Raw genomic sequence first — 21,015 nt, forward strand, 5'->3', positions numbered from 1 at the left:
CACTTTTCTTCGAGAACATCCTCATTCTTCCTGTCGGCTGACAAACTTTAGTCCAGCAGAGCTATAGGCAGAAAATTATGCTGGCTTCCATGTACAGGCCCTAACCTGAAGTAAAATAAAATCAGTGTCAGAATATTCACATTAGCATTTATCCGCTCGAACCCTGCAACCACATCTTCGCCTTCCAAAATCATCAAAGTTAAAATCTGAGATCAGAGGCAGAGTTGCTCCCCTTAAACTGCCCTCCAGCTCCATTCTTGCCCATTAGGGAAGGGTTTAAATTTCCCACTTGGATTTTGCTCCCGATTCTCAATACCACAGATATTGATTTTAAGTTATTAGTAATAGGAATTTGCAATGCTATTGTACGAGGTGTTAATTGATGATATGGAATAATCCACTGATTCACAAAAGGTGAGAGTCATTTATTTCTTCGATGTGTGCTAACAGGAACCACTTTACTTTCGAAACTCTAGTATAGTTTGCGTTGCTGATTTTGGTTTTAAACAAAGGGAAGTACAGCGCAGGAACAGGCCCTTCGGCCCACCAAGCCTGCACCGACCATGCTGCCCGTCTAACCTAAAACCTTTTACACTTGCGGGGTCGGTGTCCCTCTATTCCCATGAAATTAATTTTTGTCAAGACGCCTCTTAAATGTCACTATTGTACCTGCTTCCACCACCTCCACCTCCTTCGTTAGCAAGTTCCAGGTACCCACTACCCTCTGTAAAAAAAACTTCCCTCGCACATCTCCTCAAAACTTTGCCCCTCACACCTTAAACCTATGACCCTTGGTAACTGGCTCTTTCACCCTAGGAAAAAGCTTCTGACTATCCACTCGGTCCATGCCCCTCATCATTTTGTAGACTTCTATCAGGTCGCCCCTCAACATCCGACGTTCCAGTGAGAACAAACCAAATTTATCCAACCTCTCCTCATAGCTAATGCCCTCCAGGCAACATCCTGGTAAACCTTTCTGTACCCTCTCCAAAGCCTCCACATCCTTCTGGTAGTGTGGCGACCAGAATTGAACACTATATTACAAGTGTGGCCTAACTAATGTTCTATACAGCTGCAGCATGACTTGTCAATTTTTAAACTCAATGCCCTGACCGATGAAGGCAAGCATGCCGTATGCCTTTTTGACTACCTTCTCCACCCGCATTGCAACTTTGTGACCCGAGTACATGTATACCCAGATCCCTCTGCCCGTCAATACTCTTAAGGGTTCAGCCATTTACTGTCTATTTCCCATCTGTATTAGATCTTCCAAAATGCATTGCCTCATATTTGTCCGGATTAAACTACACACATTTCTGCGTAATCAAAGGTCCACCTTTTTTTAAGATACAAATCATTACACGTGACACCTACTTTCCTTTTAATTGAAAATGTGTACAAAGCATTGTGAAATTTGAAAACCTCCACATTAAAGGAATTTGAAAAGAGTGTTGGTTTCGATAGGTATGAGGTGGAAGGCACATAACAGAAAAAGATTTTCCTGCAATCTATTCCTTGGCCCAAACATTTTTTTCCCAATTCATTCATAGAATCTGGATGTCACTGGAAATTCAATAACTTATTGCCCATCTCTAATTGCCCTTGCGAAGAAGGTGACAAGTGTCTTCTCAACGACGGAGTGGTTTGCTAGGCCATTTCAGAGGCAGTTAAAAGTTAACGACATTGCTGCGGGTCTGGAGTCAGACATAGGCAAGAATGGTACGGATGGAAAGTTTCCCTCCCTAAAAGACTTCTTGCAACATAGTGGTAATGACCCTACCTATAACTCTGGGTTAGAGTCCCAATTCTGAACATAATGGCCTTGGAAGGTGCACTCATAACGTGGCCAAACAGGTTGATTATGAATTTGCAAATCCTTTCAATATGCCAGTGGCAGGTGATTGGAGGAGTCTCCTGGTCAGGCAACACACTATTAGAGAATGATATCTGAAGAGAGAGAAAGGATGCTAATGAACCGGATCAGTTTTATCTACAACAATCAGGTCGTTACCAGCTTTTATTTTTAAATTCCAGACTTTATGTAATTAACTGTATTAAACTCTCCAGTTGCCAAAGTGGATGTGAACATCTCCAGATCATTCGTCCAGCTCTTTGCATCACTAGTCCCATTACACTGGGTGGGATTTTTCAGCCCCCTGCAGCTTGTTTGCTGACAGTGGGGGCTGATGGTGATGGTCCCGGTCGACAAAATTATGAGGGGCGTAGACAGAGACCCTGGAGAGCCAGGTCCTTGAGGGCCCATGTCTACTTTCGAGCAGCACTGGTGTTGTAGTGCTACCCTCCTCGGTGTGCGGGGGCTGGGGTTGGAGGTGTGTTAGTCACAGGAAAGGCAGAGTCAGATGGGCTGGACACCCCTAGAGTCTCCTGAGTGCAAAGCCCTGGGCGATGGACCAGACAAACCTCATTCCTGTCGGTGCACAAGGGCCCCTGGAGTGAGATCAAGAAGCTCTGCCATGCTCTGGCACTGGCACCCATGGATTCCCACAAGTACCTGCACCATGCAGCTCATGCCCTCAGCCATGGAATGGATGATCTGAACTATGGAGTGGACATCCCCTGCAACAGAGTGCACATCCTGCACCAAGGTCTCCACTGCGCAATGTTGGCCTGACTGTCTCAGAATAATGGCACTATCTCCCTGGACAGAATCCTATGGGACTCCTCCAGTTGGCCTTGCAGTCTGAGGAGAGGTGCTGATATCCCTTCCTGATATTCATGACTCTGTCTTTGCAACTCCAACAGCTGAGGGATGACCGAACCTAAGGGTACTTAATCGTCATGCTGTGAGGTGCTCACCACTGAGTGGCCCAGAAGCCTGCCTACTCATTATTCCCACCCAGGTGCGTGCATCTATGCTGGTGGAGGGTGCGGGTCACAGCGTAACGCCACTTCAACGCTATTCTCCAAAATATTTCCCTAGGAGCTGCTCAAGTCAGTTGTGTCCAGAGGCCAAGAGGATCGGCCGGGCTGCTCAACTGACTGATCTGCAAGGGATTTTTTTTTTTAAAGTACAGCGATTCTCTCCACTGAAACCGAGACTTAGAACAAATATTGGAAAATTCAGTCCATTAACTCTACTTCTGTTCACAGATGGTGCCTGATCTGCTGAGTATTTCCAGCATTTTCTGTTTTTATTTCGGATTTCCAGCATTCATTTTTTGTCATAATTAGAGAAACTTTAGTGACCCTTTAATTTTTTTTAAACTTCGTGAATTAATTAATATCAGAATACACTACAGAAATACTTCATTTGGTATTTAGAATTGTGACAGTTTTTCTGAATACTGTCTTGGCACCTAATGAACAATTGGCAATACCACTGCCCAGTGTGGAATTGGGACAGACTGACAGAGGATGAGGGGGAATGGTCTCAAATTCTGTCTCCAGCATGTAATGCGACTTTATATTTGGCCATAGCATGTCTGAAGTCAAGGTTTCCATTACTGATTGCTTTTCAACAACTCCCTGCTGAAGAAAGCTTAAGGATAAGGATCAGAAGTTGCAGGGTTATTGACCACAAACTGTTAGTGTTCATTGTCATTACCCCTCTAAATCTGACCAGTTTCAGGATATAGCGCAGGCGCAGGTGAACAAAGAAATCCTGAAGTTGCAGTCTGCACTGTGTAACCCACTGCCCTCATCCACACACCCCATCCCCTCTCTCTACGAAATCCACTGATCTGGTGGTGTTCCTAACTGTGATGAGAGAGTGGAAAAGGAGAAGTTAAGACAGTGATCTAAGTAATAACCAGCTGAGTGACTCATCTGGCCAGGAAAATACAGCTGTAATTTTTAAAAACCTTTCTCATGATAGTTCAACTTCTACCTTCACCTCATGGCAGCGATTCTCCGATATTGAGGCCAAGTGTTCGCGCCGTCGTGAACGCCGTTGCGTTTCACAACGGCGCGATCAGGGCCCGGGCACAACTTATTCTGGCCCCCACGGAGGGCTAGCAAGGCGCTGGAGCGGTTCACGCTGCTCCAGCCTCCTTATGCAGCGCCCATTTGGCGCCGCGCCAAACCGTGCATGCGCAGTTGGGACAGCTCAAACCTGCGCATGCGCAGTTGGGCCGCGCCATCCTGTGCATGCGCGGGGAACTTCTTACGTGCGCAGGCCCCGACCCAACATGGGGTCGGTGTTCAGGGGCCGGCCACGCCTGAAAGTTGGCCCGCGGGGGGGGCCGCCGATCGGTGGGCCCGAATCGCGGGCCAGACCCCATCAGAGGCCTCCCCCGGTGAAGGAGCACCCCCCCCACAGGCCGCTCCCCCGAGTGTTCTCGCAGAGTTCCTGCCGGCAGCGACCAGGGGTGAACGCCACCGGCGGGACTCTGTCGTGTCGGGGCGGCCGCTCGGCCCATCCGGGCCGGAGAATCGGCGGCCCCGCCGATTCCAGCAGCCGTCGGCCAGCGCCGCGCCAAACGTGCTGGCACAAATGCCGACGATTCTCCGCACCTCAGAGAATCGCGCGCCAGCATCGGGGCTCAGTTGCGCCGATTCTCCGGCCCGTAGTGGGGCTCGGAGAATCGACCCCCATGTGTAGGTTCCAATCTTTATTGCACTCAGTGTAAAATCTTGAAAAACTGATCATTAGTGCTTTTCATTTCCTCGTTGGCTGTCTGTGAAAATTCTTTAAGGAGTCTCCATTAAATCAAATGAATGTTTAGAAAACTAAATTTCTCACCACAGAGATTAGGAACACAGCAATTAGGGGCAGAAGTAGGCAATTCAGCCCTTCGAGTCTGCTCCAGCATTCAATCATATCATGGCTGATCTCTTCCTGGTCTCAAATCCACCTCCCTATCTGTTCCCCATATCCCTTTATCCTGTTTTTTAAAAATCAGATTACTAGATATCTCAACAAGACTTTATTCAGTCAGCAGTGCCCTTGCTTCACTGGACTGCTAAATCCTAGTCCAGGTACTTTGCATTCCTGCTTGAATAACTACTTGTTTAATTTACTGGAGAGTGACCATCACTCATGGAATCACACACATCAGCAGGAGTTGGCGAGTTCAACAGAGGACAGAAAAATCTAAATAACAACTCATGGTATGAAATGAAGGTGATATTTAAATTAGAAGTAATGAGTTACAAACAATAAACTTTTCATGGTGCTGTATTATTACATTTTCTTTTTACTTTACCTCTTTAGTTTTCCTCCACTCCGTGGTTGTAATTTTGTATTTTCTATAAAAGCAAAACAAACATAAAAGTGAGAAAATACCATAAATTAAAATTTATCTCCAATCTTTTCATTTAAAGCATCTTTGGATGTAGTAAAAGATGAAAACAGTTAAAAAAGTAGTGGAGAAAATCTGGAAAATTCTGCGACAACCTCTTTAGGCAATTAAAACTAGTTTAGATCATATCAACCCCAAATTATATTATTGAACCTACATTCTGTACAAAGAAATCTCACTTTTACCCACAACACGTCCAGTTCTTTCTTCAGGGATTACAGCGAATAAGCATTCATTATACAAACTAATAATCTGTAAACATAGTCTCTGGTCCTACCTAACCTGTCCAACTGAAATAATTGCTTTACATGAGCACAACATATTCCTTTCATTATTTTATAAACCTTGATCAAAGGTACAAGTCTTCACTTTTCTTAGGTTTACAGGCTCACTTGTGCAGCCATGGTGTTTTAGACTGGGAATTAATCATGTGGTCCTCTTCTGAAACCGTACCAAAGTCACAATATCTCCACTGTGCAAGGAGGCCAAAAATTCCACAAATGCTCATGTTACCAAGCCTAAGTCAAATTGCTTATGCTAAAAATAAAAGAATCTAATGCTCTGATACACACCTGTTACATCTTTTATTTAGTCTTCTAAACATCAGGAATTGCATTAAATTGAAAGAGTGAGATAAATGAGCCATAGTGAGAGGCTGTGAAAAGGAAGAAGAGAGAGAGAGAGTCTAAAGTGAGGAGAATATTTCATGTTATTGTTAGTTAAATTTTAAATATAAAAGACTGAACTTTGAAGTCTATTAATTATATATGGGTGATTTTTAGATAGTTAGAAAAGAAAACTATTAATTCTTTGCACCTGCATGACAGGTCCTAATTGCTAAGACCTATGATACAAAGGAAAGAGATAAAAACACAGATAGAAAAAAATGAAAAAGCAACAATTGAAAAAGCAACAATTTTACATACAAACCAAACACTTTAGAATTTTGACTTTGCAGAGCAGAATTAACTTATCCCTAGATGCAGTTGCATTTTGACAAATTGTGACCATGCATAACTTACCATCATCAGCTGATTTTTTAGTTAATTTTGGATACCGTTGAAACTTGACATAATAGTAACTTTCATATTCCATGAGGATCGTTTCCAGGTCAATATTATCACAAACTTCAAAACGTCGTAATCCTAGATTTGTTTCTTGTTCCAGTGTATTTGCCGTATCTATATAGCTATTGAATATTACAGACAGTACAGAAAGGTAAAGTAAATGTTGTTTGACTGTATAGTTCAAACATGGAGAAAGCAGACACTTGACAAAACTATGCCACCCCAAAAGATAATTTAGTAAAGCAAAAACAAAACAATTAGAAATATATAAGGTTATTCCATATGCGGAGGAGACTATTTCCGTTATTCAAATTCTCGCTTTTGACCTTATTCCACATTTAGAAAAGAGATACATTTAAATGTTTTTATAAAGCAAACTTCTTTTTCTAGGAATGCGAATCAAATGAGATGCAAACTGATTAAGTGCTAATGATATTGAGTTGTTCCTCCAATGCTGCAAACAATTAAGCAAAGTGATAGTCCATTCTGGTAGTCATTGTTGGGAGGACTCTACTCTATTGGTGGGGCTTTGCTGGCACAGATCCTTCTCTTGTGTGAATACAGTTAAATAAAAATTCACTGCCAACTATGCTTTCAAAAAAGAGAGCTACTAAAGCAAATATTTGACAGATCTGAAGTTAGAATACAGGAAGCTAGTTGAAAGTCGAGCAAGGTGAACCAATCATGTTAGGAAGCAGAACTAACTTATTGCTTTTTATTATTATGCAGCTGTGCTGATTTAATGAAGTCGATCCAATTAATTGTATGTTCACTTGCTGTGATAGCAACTTATACCTGGTCTTGTATCAACAAAAGATTGCCAGTCACACAAAGGATTGTAGCAAAAGACATGGGGCATGTGTAAAATATATGATTACTTTATTCGGATCACAAAGCAGTACAATTATTACACCCTGTGATAAACCTCACAAGGACCACAGGGGAAATCACGGATTGATCTCCCCATGGGCTTCATAGTATTCAAGTTCCCGGGGTGGATCTCGTAAAGAATCATTACAACTGATGTGTTAGGCAGGTCGGTTCGGTGTGGACTGGACTTGATGCAGTGATGCGAGTAACAGACCTCTAACGCTGTAGAAGATCCAACATGGTTTCATTGAACGATAGAACTAACATACATATTTAACTGTGGGTCGACACTATACTGAACTGACTGGAGACCTTGTACTAGCCTGACCAGACTTACTAGCTACCGCATGGTGTTTGCATTGTGCTAGCTCGTGGACTCTGACTGTCTCAGTGGCTGGGTCCAGAGAGAGCGGGAAACCTAGTGCCCTCTGGCTTTATAGTGGTGGTGTCCTGTCTGGTGATTGGCTGCACTGTGCTGTGTGCTTACTGGTCATCCTGTGTGTCAATCACTGCCTGTCTGCACTTCATTATATACATGAGTGGATATTATGACAATGACCAAAAGCGGTCCATAATCCTGCAGTGTTACCGATCCAATGCGGCTGGGAGGATCCCTGAGGAACCTGCAACAGAATTCCTGGCTAGATTGAGGAAGCTGGCCGAATACTGCGAGTTTTGCCCATTCCTGACGAATATACTGCACAACCGGCCAGTGTGTGGGATCAATAATGTCACGATACAAAATAAATTGTTGGCAGAACCCATCCTAGACCTCAAAAGAGCTATAGAATTGGCACTATCCTTGGAGAACGCAGAGATTGGCCCAAGAACACCAAGGGATGATTCACAGTAGTATTCTTAGGCAAGGACTAAGAGTGTCAGCTACAAGGGTGCCCTAAGTGTGGCCAAAGGACACGACCCAGGCAAGGCTGCCAGAATAAGCAGTATGCATGCCGTCCAGGCCGGAAGCCAAAGCCACCTCAGGGCCAGGTTTTGAAAGTCGATCATCCCTTAGAAGATGAAATGATGCAGCTAATCTTCAACATAAGCCCTAAGGTTGCCCCGATACAGGTAACACTCTTGGTCAATGGCCATTCCCTCGAAATGGAGGTAAATAAGAGAGCTGCTGCCTCAATCGTCAGGTAATGGACCTTCTGGCATCTCCGGATGGGACTCTTCCCCTGAGACACCATGGTAAGGTTGGCCACATGTACAGGGTAACCATAGACCATAAGACATAGGAGCAGAATTCGGCCACTCGGCCCATCGAGTCTGCTCCGCCATTCAATCATGGCTGATATTTTTGTCATCCCCATTCTCCTGCCTCCTCCCCATAACCCCAGATCTCCTTATTGATCAAAAACCTATCTATCGGATTTCCGGTGGCGGCTATGAAGGAGTAAGTCGCACATATGGTGGCTCCCGCTCTGGTCGGACTTTTGGACCTTTTCCCCCGATTTTCTACCGGACTTGAATTGTAAAACTTATGACAGAGACAATTGTGTACTGAATTCCCACATCGGTGCATGGAAAGAAGGACTAGAAGTGCTTGTAAAGGCAGAAACAGAAAGACAGAGAAGGCTTGGGCTGAAGCTGCAGCAGGAGACAGCATGGAGGAGGACCGGACCTCTGGTTTGTCGACCCAGTGGTCAACGGAGCAGCTGATGCAAGTTATTCAGGAAGGCGTTGCTGAGCAGAAACAGGACTGCTTGGACCCGATAAAAGAGTCAATTGAGTGGCTGGACCTTAGATTGGACGCCCAAGATCGGACGATCCAGAAGGTAGAGAAGGCGCTGGCTGAGCAGGAGGAACATCAAACTGAGGTGGAGTTGAAGGTGGGGATGCTGTGAGACCAGCAGAAGAAGCTCCTGGAGAAGGTGAAGGACCTAGAGAATAGGTCCCGCCAGCAGAACTTGAGAATCGTTGGGCTCCCGGAGGGTTCTGAACGAGCGGACGCTGGGGCATACATCGCAGACATGTTTGAGAAGCTGCTGGGGGATGGGGCATTCTCCCGGCTCTTGGAGGTGGACAGGACTCACAGAGCACTCGCGAGGATTCGGCGAATGGGACACCCTCCCGAGGGCAATGGTGGTGAGATACCACAGGTACTTGGATAAGGAGCTCCAGTGGGCCAAGCAGACGCGGCGCTGTAAGTGGGACAACAGTATCCTGCGGGTTTACCAAGACGCGAGTGTGGAGGTGCCCAGGAGAAGAGCAGGCTTCAACCAGATTAGGTCGATGCTTTTTAAGAAAAAGGTGAAGTTAGGACTGTTGTATCAGGCCCATCTCTGGGTGACACACTAGGAACAGCACTTTTATTTTGAGTCACCTGAGGACGCACTGGATTTCGTGACATGGAAAGGACTGGTGGTGGACTGAGAACCGTTGAACTTTGCTGCAACGTTCTTGTTTTTTTTTTTTTTTTCTGTTCTTTTTTTTTTAAAGTTTCTCATTTCTCATTTGTAATGCCTTCTGCATTGATTTGGGACCAGCGGTAGAGCTGAGTGAGTTAAGGTTTTCATTTGCACTGTTGGGGGATGGAGGTGTGCTTGTTTAGAGCTTGGTGTTTTTCTTCGGGCAATTGTTTGATGTTGGAGTATGTTTGTGTGGTAGTAGAGATATTACGGTACCTGGTATGCTGGAGCACCATTGGTGGAAACTGTATGCTTTCTATTGGTTAAGATGTATGGTAGCTCCGTCCTGCTAGGCGGGGTATAAGAGCCCGTGCCGCCCCAGCAGTCTTCATTCTGTACCTGAGCTGCTGGGGGAAACATCTAGCTTATTAAAGCCTTCAGTTGGACTACAACCTCGCTTTAGTGGTCATTGGTCGTGCATCAATTTAATAAGCGAGTTTTTTTTTAAAAAAAAGGATGGAGCGCCGAATCAAGCCGGAGTGTCTGCAACTCAGCCCCCATGCGGCAAACTCAGCGGCAATCTTCAAGCACTGGCTGGCGTGCTTTAAAGGGTATCTCGGGACGGCCGAAAACACACCCACGGGAGAACAGAAAATACAAGTCCTGCACTCAAGGGTGAGTCCGGAGAGTTACACCATCATCGAGGAAGCGGAAGACTTCGATGCAGCAATAGAGCTGCTAAAAGGACATTATATTCGCCCGGTAAACCAGGTCTACGCCCGGCACCTGCTAGCAACGAGGCGACAAACCCCTGGGGAAATCGCTGGAAGAATTCTACTGTGCACTCCTGGTGTTGGGGAGAAACTGCAGCTGCCCGCAGGTTTCGGCGAGCGAACACACTGAACTCTTGGTCCGGGTCGCCTTCGTGGCAGGTATCCAATCCTCACAAATCCGCCAGCGACTGCTAGAAAAAGACACTCTAGGTCTCAAGGAGGCACGGGCCCTTGCAGGCTCCCTGGATGTGGCCTCCGGAAACACCCACGCTTACGTTCCCGACCGCGAGGCAGCCCCCTGGGCAGCGTGGAACCCCTCCGCAGCTGACCCAGAGACATCCCCCATCCCCCCACGAGCCTGTGCTGCAAGGCGGCCTGGCAACCCCGGGGGGCCCCGCTGCTACTTTTGCGGGCAGGCCAAACACCCCCGCCAGCGCTGCCCGGCCCACGCATCCACCTGCAAGGGATGCGGTAAAAAGGGTCATTTTGTGGGGGTATGCCGGGCCCGTGCGGTTGCCGCGGTCTCCGGCGGCGAATGCCAGCAGTTGCCGCCATCTTCCTACTCCAGGGCCACGTGCTGCACCCAGGCGCCGCCATCTTGTCCCACGGATGCCACGTTAGAGGGAGGGGCGCCGCCATATTGTGCACCCCCAGCCATGTGCAACCAATGGGAGCCGCCATCTTGGATGAACCCCCAGGACCCCAGCTCGGCTGGCCACACACTGCCCGAAGAGAACACTCAACTGCTGCGGTTAGCTTCGGTGACTCTGGATCAGTCCGGCCTCGTACACTCTCAACTGCTACAATGACTGTATTTATCAACGGGCACGAGACGTCCTGCCTAATCGACTCTGGGAGCACGGTGAGCTTCATACACCCCGACACGGTAAGGCGCTGTTCTCTCCTCGTCCACCCAGTTAATCATAAAATCTCCCTGGCTTCCGGTTCCCACTCAGTGGAGACAAAGGGGTTTTGTGTAGCAAACCTCACAGTCCAGGGAAGGGAGTTCAAAAATCTCCGTCTCTACGTCCTTCCCCGCCTCTGCGCGGCCACACCCCTAGGTTTAGACTTCCAGTGTAACCTCCAAAGTCTAACCTTCAAATTCGGCGGCCCTATACCCCCCCTCACTGTCTGCGGCCTCGTGACCCTGAAGGTCGACCCGCGTTCCCTGTTTGCGAACTTCACCCCGGATTGCAAACCCGTCGCCACCAGGAGCAGACGGTACAGTGCCCAGGACCGGATCATTATTAGGTCAGAGGTCCAAAGGCTACTGAGGGAAGGAGTCATTGAAGCCAGCAAAAGTCCCTGGAGAGCTCAAGTAGTGGTGGTAAAGTCCGGGGAGAAGCATAGGATGGTCATCGACTACAGTCAGACCGTCAACAGGTTTACGCAGCTGGACGCGTACCCTCTCCCCCGCATATCCGGCCTGGTAAACAGGAACGCGCATTACAAGGTCTTCTCCGCGGTGGATCTTAAGTCCGCCGACCACCAGCTCCCCATCCACACTAGTGACCGCAAATACAATGCCTTCGAGGTAGATGGGCGGCTCTACCACTTCTGAAGGGTTCCCTTTGGTGTCACCAACGGGGTCTATGTCTTCCAGCGCGAGATGGACCGAATGGTTGACCGGTACGGTTTACGGGCAACATTCCCGTATCTCAATAATGTCACCATCTGCGGCCACGACCAGCAGGACCACGACACCAACCTCCGAAAATTGCTCCAGATCGCAAAAATCCTTAATCTTTACATACAACAACGATAAATGCGTGTTTAGCACCGACCACCTAGCCATCCTCGGCTACGTAGTGCAAAATGGAGTTATAGGCCCCGACCCTGAACGCATGCGCCCCCTTATGGAGTTCCCCCTCCCTCACTGCTCCAAGGCCCTGAAGCGCTGGCTTGGGTTTTTCAGTCACTACGCCCAGTGGGTCCCCAACTATGCGAATAAGGCCCTGATCCAATCCACAGCTTTTCCCCTGTCGATAGAGGCTGGCCAGGCCTTCAGCCGCATCAATGCAGACATTGCAAAGGCCACGATGCACGCCATCAACGAGTCCCTCCCCTTCCAGGTCGAGAGCGACACGTCTGACGTAGCTCTGGCGGCCACCCTCAACCAAGCGGGCAGACCCGTGGCCTTCTTCTCATGTACCCTCCATGCTTCCGAAATCCGCCACTCCTCAGTCGAAAAGAAGGCCCAGGCCATAGTAGAAGCTGTGCAACATTTTAGGCATTATTAGCAGTCGATTTCGGCGTGAGAACAGCTGGTGAGTCAGTTTCAGCAGGAGCATTGCGCAAGGAGGTTGCTGGGAGGTAAGTCAACCTTTAAAAGCACTTGTCTTTGCAGGGGCAGGCCAGTCGATTTCGGCGTGAGAACAGCTGGTGAGTCAGTTTCAGCGGGAGCATTGCGGAAGTGGCTGCTGGGAGGTAAGTCAACCTTTAAAAGCACTTGTCTTTGCAGGGGCAGGCCAGTCGATTTCGGCGGGAGTGGAGCTGGCTGGTTAGTCAATTTCAGCAGGAGCTGAGAATTTTTCTTCTTTTTTTTTTTAATTAGTTTTTTAGGCGGGAACAGGAAGTCGACCCGCGGACGTCTGGGAAGACCCTCACCAATAAATTCTGGTGGAGAGGAAACCCGAGACACTACACGTGTAGTGTGTCCCACCCACCCTCCTCCTCTAACCTAATAATAAAACCCATTGGTCTGAGGTAAGTACCATATTTTATTATATTATTATTATTTTTTATAAAAATTTAATTTAGTTGTTAGCCAGATCTTGGTAGAAAGTTAGAGGAATGGCAGGGAAGGGAGTGCAATGTTCCTCCTGCAGGATGTTTGAGGTGAGGGATGCAGTTAGTGTCCCTGCTGATTTTACCTGCAGGAAGTGCTGCCATCTCCAGCTCCTCCAAGACCGAGTTAGGGAACTGGAGCTGGAGTTGGAAGAACTTCGGATCATTCGGGAGGCAGAAGGGGTCGTAGATAGCAGCTTCAGGGAATTAGTTACACCAAAGATTGGAGATAGGTGGGTAACTGTAAGAGGGACTGGGAAAAAGCAGTCAGTGCAGGGATCCCCTGCGGTCGTTCCTCTGAGAAACAAGTATACCGCTTTGGATACTTGTGGGGGGGGGGACTTACCAGGGGTAAGCCATGGGGTACGGGCCTCTGGCACGGAGTCTGTCCCTGTTGCTCAGAAGGGAAGGGGGGAGAGGAGCAGAGCATTAGTAATTGGGGACTCTATAGTCAGGGGCACAGATAGGAGATTTTGTGGGAGCGTGAGAGACTCGCGTTTGGTATGTTGCCTCCCAGGTGCAAGGGTACGTGATGTCTCGGATCGTGTTTTCCGGGTCCTTAGGGGGGAGGGGGAGCAGCCCCAAGTCGTGGTCCACATTGGCACTAACAACATAGGTAGGAAAGGGGACAAGGATGTCAGGCAGGCTTTCAGGGAGCTAGGATGGAAGCTCAGAACTAGAACAAACAGAGTTGTTATCTCTGGGTTGTTGCCCGTGCCACGTGATAGTGAGATGAGGAATAGGGAGAGAGAGCATTTAAACACGTGGCTACAGGGATGGTGCAGGCGGGAGGGATTCAGATTTCTGGATAACTGGGGCTCTTTCTGGGGAAGGTGGGACCTCTACAGACAGGATGGTCTACATCTGAACCTGAGGGGCACAAATATCCTGGGGGGGAGATTTGATAGTGCTCTTTGGGGGGGTTTAAACTAATGCAGCAGGGGCATGGGAACCTGGATTGTAGTTTTAGGGCAAGGGAGAATGAGAGTATAGAAGTCAGGTGCACAGATTTGACGTCGCAGGAGGGGGCCAGTGTTCAGGTAGGTGGTTTGAAGTGTGTCTACTTCAATGCCAGGAGTATACGAAACAAGGTAGGGGAACTGGCAGCATGGGTTGGTACCTGGGACTTCGATGTTGTGGCCATTTCGGAGACATGGATAGAGCAGGGACAGGAATGGATGTTGCAGGTTCCGGGGTTTAGGTGTTTTAGTAAGCTCAGAGAAGGAGGCAAAAGAGGGGGAGGTGTGGCGCTGCTAGTCAAGAGCAGTATTACGGTGGCGGAGAGGATGCTAGATGGGGACTCTTCTTCTGAGGTAGTATGGGCTGAAGTTAGAAACAGGAAAGGAGAGTTTAACACCTGTTGGGAGTTTTTTATAGGCCTCCTAATAGTTCTAGGGATGTAGAGGAAAGGATGGCAAAGATGATTCTGGATATGAGTGAAAGTAACAGGGTAGTTATTATGGGAGACTTTAACTTTCCAAATATTGACTGGAAAAGATATAGTTCGAGTACAATAGATGGGTCGTTTTTTGTACAGTGTGTGCAGGAGGGTTTCCTGAAACAATATGTTGACAGGCCAACAAGAGGCGAGGCCACGTTGGATTTGGTTTTGGGTAATGAACCAGGCCAGGTGTTGGATTTGGAGGTAGGAGAGCACTTTGGGGACAGTGACCACAATTCGGTGACGTTTACGTTAATGATGGAAAGGGATAAGTATACACCGCAGGGCAAGAGTTATAGCTGGGGGAAGGGCAATTATGATGGCATTAGACGTCACTTGGGGGGGATAAGGTGGAGAAGTAGGCTGCAAGTGTTGGGCACACTGGATAAGTGGGGCTTGTTCAAGGATCAGCTACTGCGTGTTCTTGATAAGTATGTACCGGTCAGACAGGGAGGAAGGCGTCGAGCGAGGGAACCGTGGTTTACCAAGGAAGTGGAATCTCTTGTTAAGAGGAAGAAGGAGGCCTATGTGAAGATGAAGTGTGAAGTTTCGGTTGGGGCGATGGATAGTTACAAGGTAGCGAGGAAGGATCTAAAGAGAGAGCTAAGACGAGCAAGGAGGGGACATGAGAAGTCTTTGGCAGGAAGGATCAAGGAAAACCCAAAAGCTTTCTATAGGTATGTCAGGAATAAGCGAATGACTAGGGAAAGAGTAGGACCAGTCAAGGACAGGGATGGGAAATTGTGTGTGGAGTCTGAAGAGATAGGCGAGATACTAAATGAATATTTTTCGTCAGTATTCACTCAGGAAAAAGATAATGTTGTGGAGGAGAATGCTGAGCCCCAGGCTAATAGAATAGATGGCATTGAGGTACGTAGGGAAGAGGTGTTGGCAATTCTGGACAGGCTGAAAATAGATAAGACCCCGGGACCTGATGGGATTTATCCTAGGATTCTCTGGGAGGCCAGGGAAGAGATTGCTGGACCCTTGGCTTTGATTTTTATGTCATCATTGGCTACAGGAATAGTGCCAGAGGACTGGAGGACAGCAAATGTGGTCCCTTTGTTCAAAAAGGGGAGCAGAGACAACCCCGGCAACTATAGACCGGTGAGCCTCACGTCTGTAGTGGGTAAAGTCTTGGAGGGGATTATAAGAGACAAGATTTATAATCATCTAGATAGGAATAATATGATCAGGGATAGTCAGCATGGCTTTGTGAAGGGTAGGTCATGCCTCACAAACCTTATCGAGTTCTTTGAGAAGGTGACTGAACAGGTAGACGAGGGTAGAGCAGTTGATGTGGTGTATATGGATTTCAGCAAAGCGTTTGATAAGGTTCCCCACGGTAGGCTATTGCAAAAAATACGGAGGCTGGGGATTGAGGGTGATTTAGAGATGTGGATCAGAAATTGGCTAGCTGAAAGAAGACAGAGGGTGGTGGTTGATGGGATATGTTCAGAATGGAGTACAGTCACAAGTGGAGTACCACAAGGATCTGTTCTGGGGCCGTTGCTGTTTGTCATTTTTATCAATGACCTAGAGGAAGGCGCAGAAGGGTGGGTGAGTAAATTTGCAGACGATACTAAAGTCGGTGGTGTTGTCGATAGTGTGGAAGGATGTAGCAGGTTACAGAGGGATATAGATAAGCTGCAGAGCTGGGCTGAGAGGTGGCAAATGGAGTTTAATGTAGAGAAGTGTGAGGTGATTCACTTTGGAAGGAATAACAGGAATGCGGAATATTTGGCTAATGGTAAAGTTCTTGAAAGTGTGGATGAGCAGAGGGATCTAGGTGTCCATGTACATAGATCCCTGAAAGTTGCCACCCAGGTTGATAAGGTTGTGAAGAAGGCCTATGGAGTGTTGGCCTTTATTGGTAGAGGGATTGAGTTCCGGAGTCGGGAGGTCATGTTGCAGCTGTACAGAACTCTGGTACGGCCGCATTTGGAGTATTGCGTACAGTTCTGGTCACCGCATTATAGGAAGGACGTGGAGGCTTTGGAGCGGGTGCAGAGGAGATTTACCAGGATGTTGCCTGGTATGGAGGGAAAATCTTATGAGGAAAGGCTGATGGACTTGAGGTTGTTTTCGTTGGAGAGAAGAAGGTTAAGAGGAGACTTAATAGAGGCATACAAAATGATCAGGGGGTTGGATAGGGTGGACAGTGAGAGCCTTCTCCCGTGGATGGATATGGCTGGCACGAGGGGACATAACTTTAAACTGAGGGGTAATAGATATAGGACAGAGGTAGGTTCTTTACGCAAAGAGTAGTGAGGCCGTGGAATGCCCTACCTGCTACAGTAGTGAACTCGCCAACATTGAGGGCATTTAAAAGTTTATTGGATAAACATATGGATGATAATGGCATAGTGTAGGTTAGATGGCTTTTGTTTCGGTGCAACATCGTGGGCCGAAGGGCCTGTACTGCGCTGTATTGTTCTATGTTCTATGTTCTATCTGGCCGGCAGGAGATTCACTCTCCTCACTGACCAACGGTCAGTTGCTTTCATGTTCAATAATGCACAGCGGGGCAAAATAAAAAACGATAAGTACTTGCGGTGGAGAATCGAACTCTCCACCTACAACTACGAGATCTTGTATCGTCCCGGGAAGCTAAACGAGCCTTCTGACGCCCTGTCCCGCGGCACATGTGCCACTGCACAAGTGGACCGCCTCCGAGCCCTCCACGAGGACCTCTGCCACCCGGGGGTCACTCGCGTTTTCCATTTTATCAAGACCCGCAACCTGCCCTACTCCATCGAGGAGGTCAGGACAGCCACCAGGCACTGCCAAATCTGTGCGGAGTGCAAACCGCACTTCTACCAGCCAGAGAAAGCACATCTGATAAAGGCTTCCCGTCCCTTTGAACGCCTCAGCATGGACTTCAAAGGCCCCCTCCCCTCCACCGACCGCAACACGTGCTTCCTGAACGTGAATGATGAGTACTCCCGGTTCCCATTCGCCATCCCCAGCCCCGACATGACCGCAACCACTGTCATCAAGGCCCTCCATAGCACCTTTGCACTGTTCGGGTTCCCCGCTTCCATACATAGTGAAAGGGGGTCCTCCTTTATGAGCGACGAACTGCGTCAATTCCTGCTCAGCAAGGGCATCGCCTCGAGCAGGACGACCAGTTACAACCCCCGGGGTAACGGACAGGTAGAGAGGGAGAACGGAACAGTCTGGAAGACCGTCCTACTGGCCCTACGGTCCAGGAATCTCCTAGTCTCCCGCTGGCAGGAAGTCCTTCCGGATGCCCTCAACTCCATCCGGTCACTGCTTTGTACCACCACCAACCAGACACCTCACGAACGTCTCCTTGTCTTCTCCAGGAAGTCCTCCTCTGGGACCTCACACCCGACCTGGCTGGCAGCACCCGGACCCATCCTGCTCCGAAAACATGTGCGGGCGCACAAGTCTGACCCGTTGGTCAAGAGGGTCCATCTTCTCCACGCTAACCCCCAGTACGCCTACATGGCGTACCCCGACAGCCGACAAGATACGGTCTCCCTACGGAACCTGGCGCCCGCCGGAGCCCCAAGCACACCCCAGCCACCAGTCCCACCCTCCCCTCCACCAGGGCACCTTACAGGACGATCGGTCCTTCCGCCGGCCCCGTCTAGGCCCCCCCCACCCACTGACGCACCCCGCAGACGCTCCCTTCCCAGGTTAACCGTTTTCCCCACCAGCGCCGTCTCGGGGTGTCAAAGCTGCCACAGAGATCGAGGCCACGCTCCCGGAGTCACAGACTCCCGAGCCTCCACTGGAGTCACCAACAAAGCTCCGACGATCACAGAGGACGACCAGGATCTCCGATCGACTAATTGCTTAATTTTAAATTGTAAACTGTAAATTTAAATCATCAATTGTAAATAGTTAATAGAATTGTAAATAGTTACAAAACACTGTGCGGAGGTATTACGGTACCTCCATAACTAATTCTACCACGTTGCCATGTTTGTAGTATCAGGCCACCACCCCCGCCGGACTCCTTTTTAACAGGGGGTGAATGTGCTAGTAGAGGTATTACGGTACCTGGTATGCTGGAGCACCATTGGTGGAAACTGTATTCTTTCTATTGGTAAAGATGTATGGTAGCTCCGCCCTGCTAGGCGGGGTATAAGAGCCTGTGCCGCCCCACAGCCTTCATTCTGTACCTGAGCTGTTGGGGGAAGCATCTAGATTAAAGCCTTCAGTTGGATTACAACCTCGCTTTAGTGGTCATTGATCTTCCATCAGTTTCTATTTGGGGGGGGGGGGGGGGGGGTGCGCGGGGGGACTACCCGGCACCAGGGATGGGGGCCACCAAGCTAGCTGGGTGAGCTAGCTCACGGAAGCGCAGTCGGGGGCGTGCATATGTTCGGTTTATTAAAGGGGTTGGGTTACAGAGTGTTGTTACTAGTGGGCGGGGGGGGGGGGGGGGGATGTTCTGCTGACGAGGGAGGGACTTGGGCTAAGAGACAGAGAGGAGGTTGGGGGCGGAGGCTGCCTGGGGGCGGACCGGTGGAGGCGCGGAGCATGGGTTGGAGGCGGGACCAAAAGCAGGCATGGCTGATCGGCAAGGGGGGGGGGCAATGAGCCCCCCAACTAGGCTGATCACCTGGAATGTTCGAGGGTCAAATGGGCCGGTCAAGAGGGCACGTGTGTTCGCGCATCTTAGGGGACTGAAGGAGGCGTGGTAATGTTGCAGGAGACGCACCTTAGAGTAACTGACCAGATTAGATTGAGGAAAGGCTGGGTCAGTCAGGTCTTTCACTCGGGACTAGACGGGTTGCGATCCTGATCAATAAGCGGGTGGTGTTTGAGGCGGGTAGAATAGTCTCGGATGTGGGAGGTCAGTACATTATGGTCAGTGGGAAACTGGAGGGGGTGCAGGTGGTATTAGTAAGTGTGTATGCGCCAAATTGGGATGATGTGGAGTTTATAAAGAGGATGCTGGGGAAGATACCGGACCTGGACTCGCACAGGTTGGTCATGGGAGGGGACTTCAACACAGTTATTGACCCTGGCTTCGATCGGTCAAGCTCGAAAACGAGCAGGGTGCCAGCAATGGCAAAGGAACTAAAAAGGGGGGGGGTGGTGGATCCATGGAGATTTGGGCAGCCGAGGGTGAATGAGTTATTTTTCTACTCACACGTGCAGGGCCTTACTGGCAAGGGTGGTGGACACGGGGTACTCGGAAATCATAATCTCAGACCATGCTCCACACTGGGTTGACCTGAGGTTAGTAAAGACAGTAGCCAGCGCCCGCAATGGAGGTTAGATGTGGGACTTTTAGCTAACGAAGGGGTGTGCGAGCGGCTGAGGAAATGTATTCAGAACTACCTGCAGGTCAACGACACGGGGGAAATTTCAGCAGCGGTGGTCTGGGAAGCACTGAAGGCGGTGGTCAGAGGGGAGCTGATCTCGATAGGGGCCCATAGGGAGAAGGTGGACAGGGCAGAGACGGACCGACTGGTAAAGGAGATACTATAGATCGATAGGAGGTATGCGGAGACCCCAGAGGCAGGGGTTTTAAGGGAATGGCGGAGGCTACAGGCGGAGTTCGGCTTGTTAACACAGAGAGGGCGATGGAGCAGCTGAGAAAGGCGAGGGGACGATCTATGAGCATGGAGAGAAGGCCAGCAGAATGCTTGCACAGCAGCTTAGAAAGAGGGAGGCAGCCAGGGAGATAGGGAAAGTAAATGACAGAGATGGGAACCTGGTTGGAGATTCAGCAGGGGTGAATAAGGCATTTAGGGATTTCTACAGAAGGCTGTATAGGTCGGAACCCCCTATGAGGCCGGAAGGGATGAGGCTTCTTGGAGGGGCTGAATTTCCCAAAGGTGGACGGGGAGCTGGTAGGAGGGCTGGGGGTCCTGATCGGGTTGGAAGAGATAGTGGAGGGTCTGAAGGCCATGCAGTCGGGTAAAGCCCCGGGGCCGGACAGGTACCCAGTGGAGTTTTATAAAATGTTCTCTGGGCTATTGGGGCCGGTGTTGATGAGGATGTTCAATGAGGCAAGGAAAAGAGGGATGCTGCCCCCGGCGGTGTCCCAGGCCACGATTTCACTGATTCTGAAGCCGGAGCTGTCTGGGTCCTATAGGCCGATCTCCCTGTTGAATGTGGATGCTAAATTGCTGGCCAAAATTTTGTCCTCCAGGATTGAGGATTGTGTTCCGGATGTTATTGGGGAGGACCAGATGGGGTTTGTTAAGGGTAGGCAGTTGTTGGCCAATGTAAGAAGGTTGTTAAACGTGATCATGCTGCCCCTGGAAGGTAGGGAGGTGGAGGTAGTGGTCGCAATGGATGCAAAAAAGACTTTTGATCGTGTAGAATTGGATTATTGGGACGGTTCGGATTTGGGCGGGGCTTTATTGACTGGGTCAGGTTGCTGAATCAGGCTCCGGTGGCAAGCGTATGGACGAATAGGACAACATCGGACTATTTTAGACTGCACCGGGGGACGAAACAGGGATGCCCCCT

The 21,015-nt window shown here is 49.0% G+C and overlaps 1 protein-coding gene across 5 annotated transcripts in view; it reads right to left on the reverse strand.

The window, feature by feature from the left end:
* katnal2 (katanin p60 subunit A-like 2) overlaps positions 1-21,015 on the reverse strand; it is a 179,097-nt gene that overhangs the window by 126,866 nt on the left and 31,216 nt on the right. For all 5 annotated transcript variants that reach the window (XM_072497461.1, XM_072497460.1, XM_072497462.1 and 2 more), the window contains 2 exons: positions 6,284-6,450; positions 5,166-5,208 (listed from right to left, as the gene is read on the reverse strand). In XM_072497461.1, coding sequence (XP_072353562.1) covers positions 5,166-5,208; positions 6,284-6,450 — 210 coding nt within the window. The remainder of the gene's footprint in view (positions 1-5,165; positions 5,209-6,283; positions 6,451-21,015) is intronic.

Source organism: Scyliorhinus torazame, chromosome 3 (genome assembly GCF_047496885.1).
Source record: "Scyliorhinus torazame isolate Kashiwa2021f chromosome 3, sScyTor2.1, whole genome shotgun sequence".
Classification (NCBI taxonomy): Eukaryota; Metazoa; Chordata; class Chondrichthyes; order Carcharhiniformes; family Scyliorhinidae; genus Scyliorhinus; species Scyliorhinus torazame.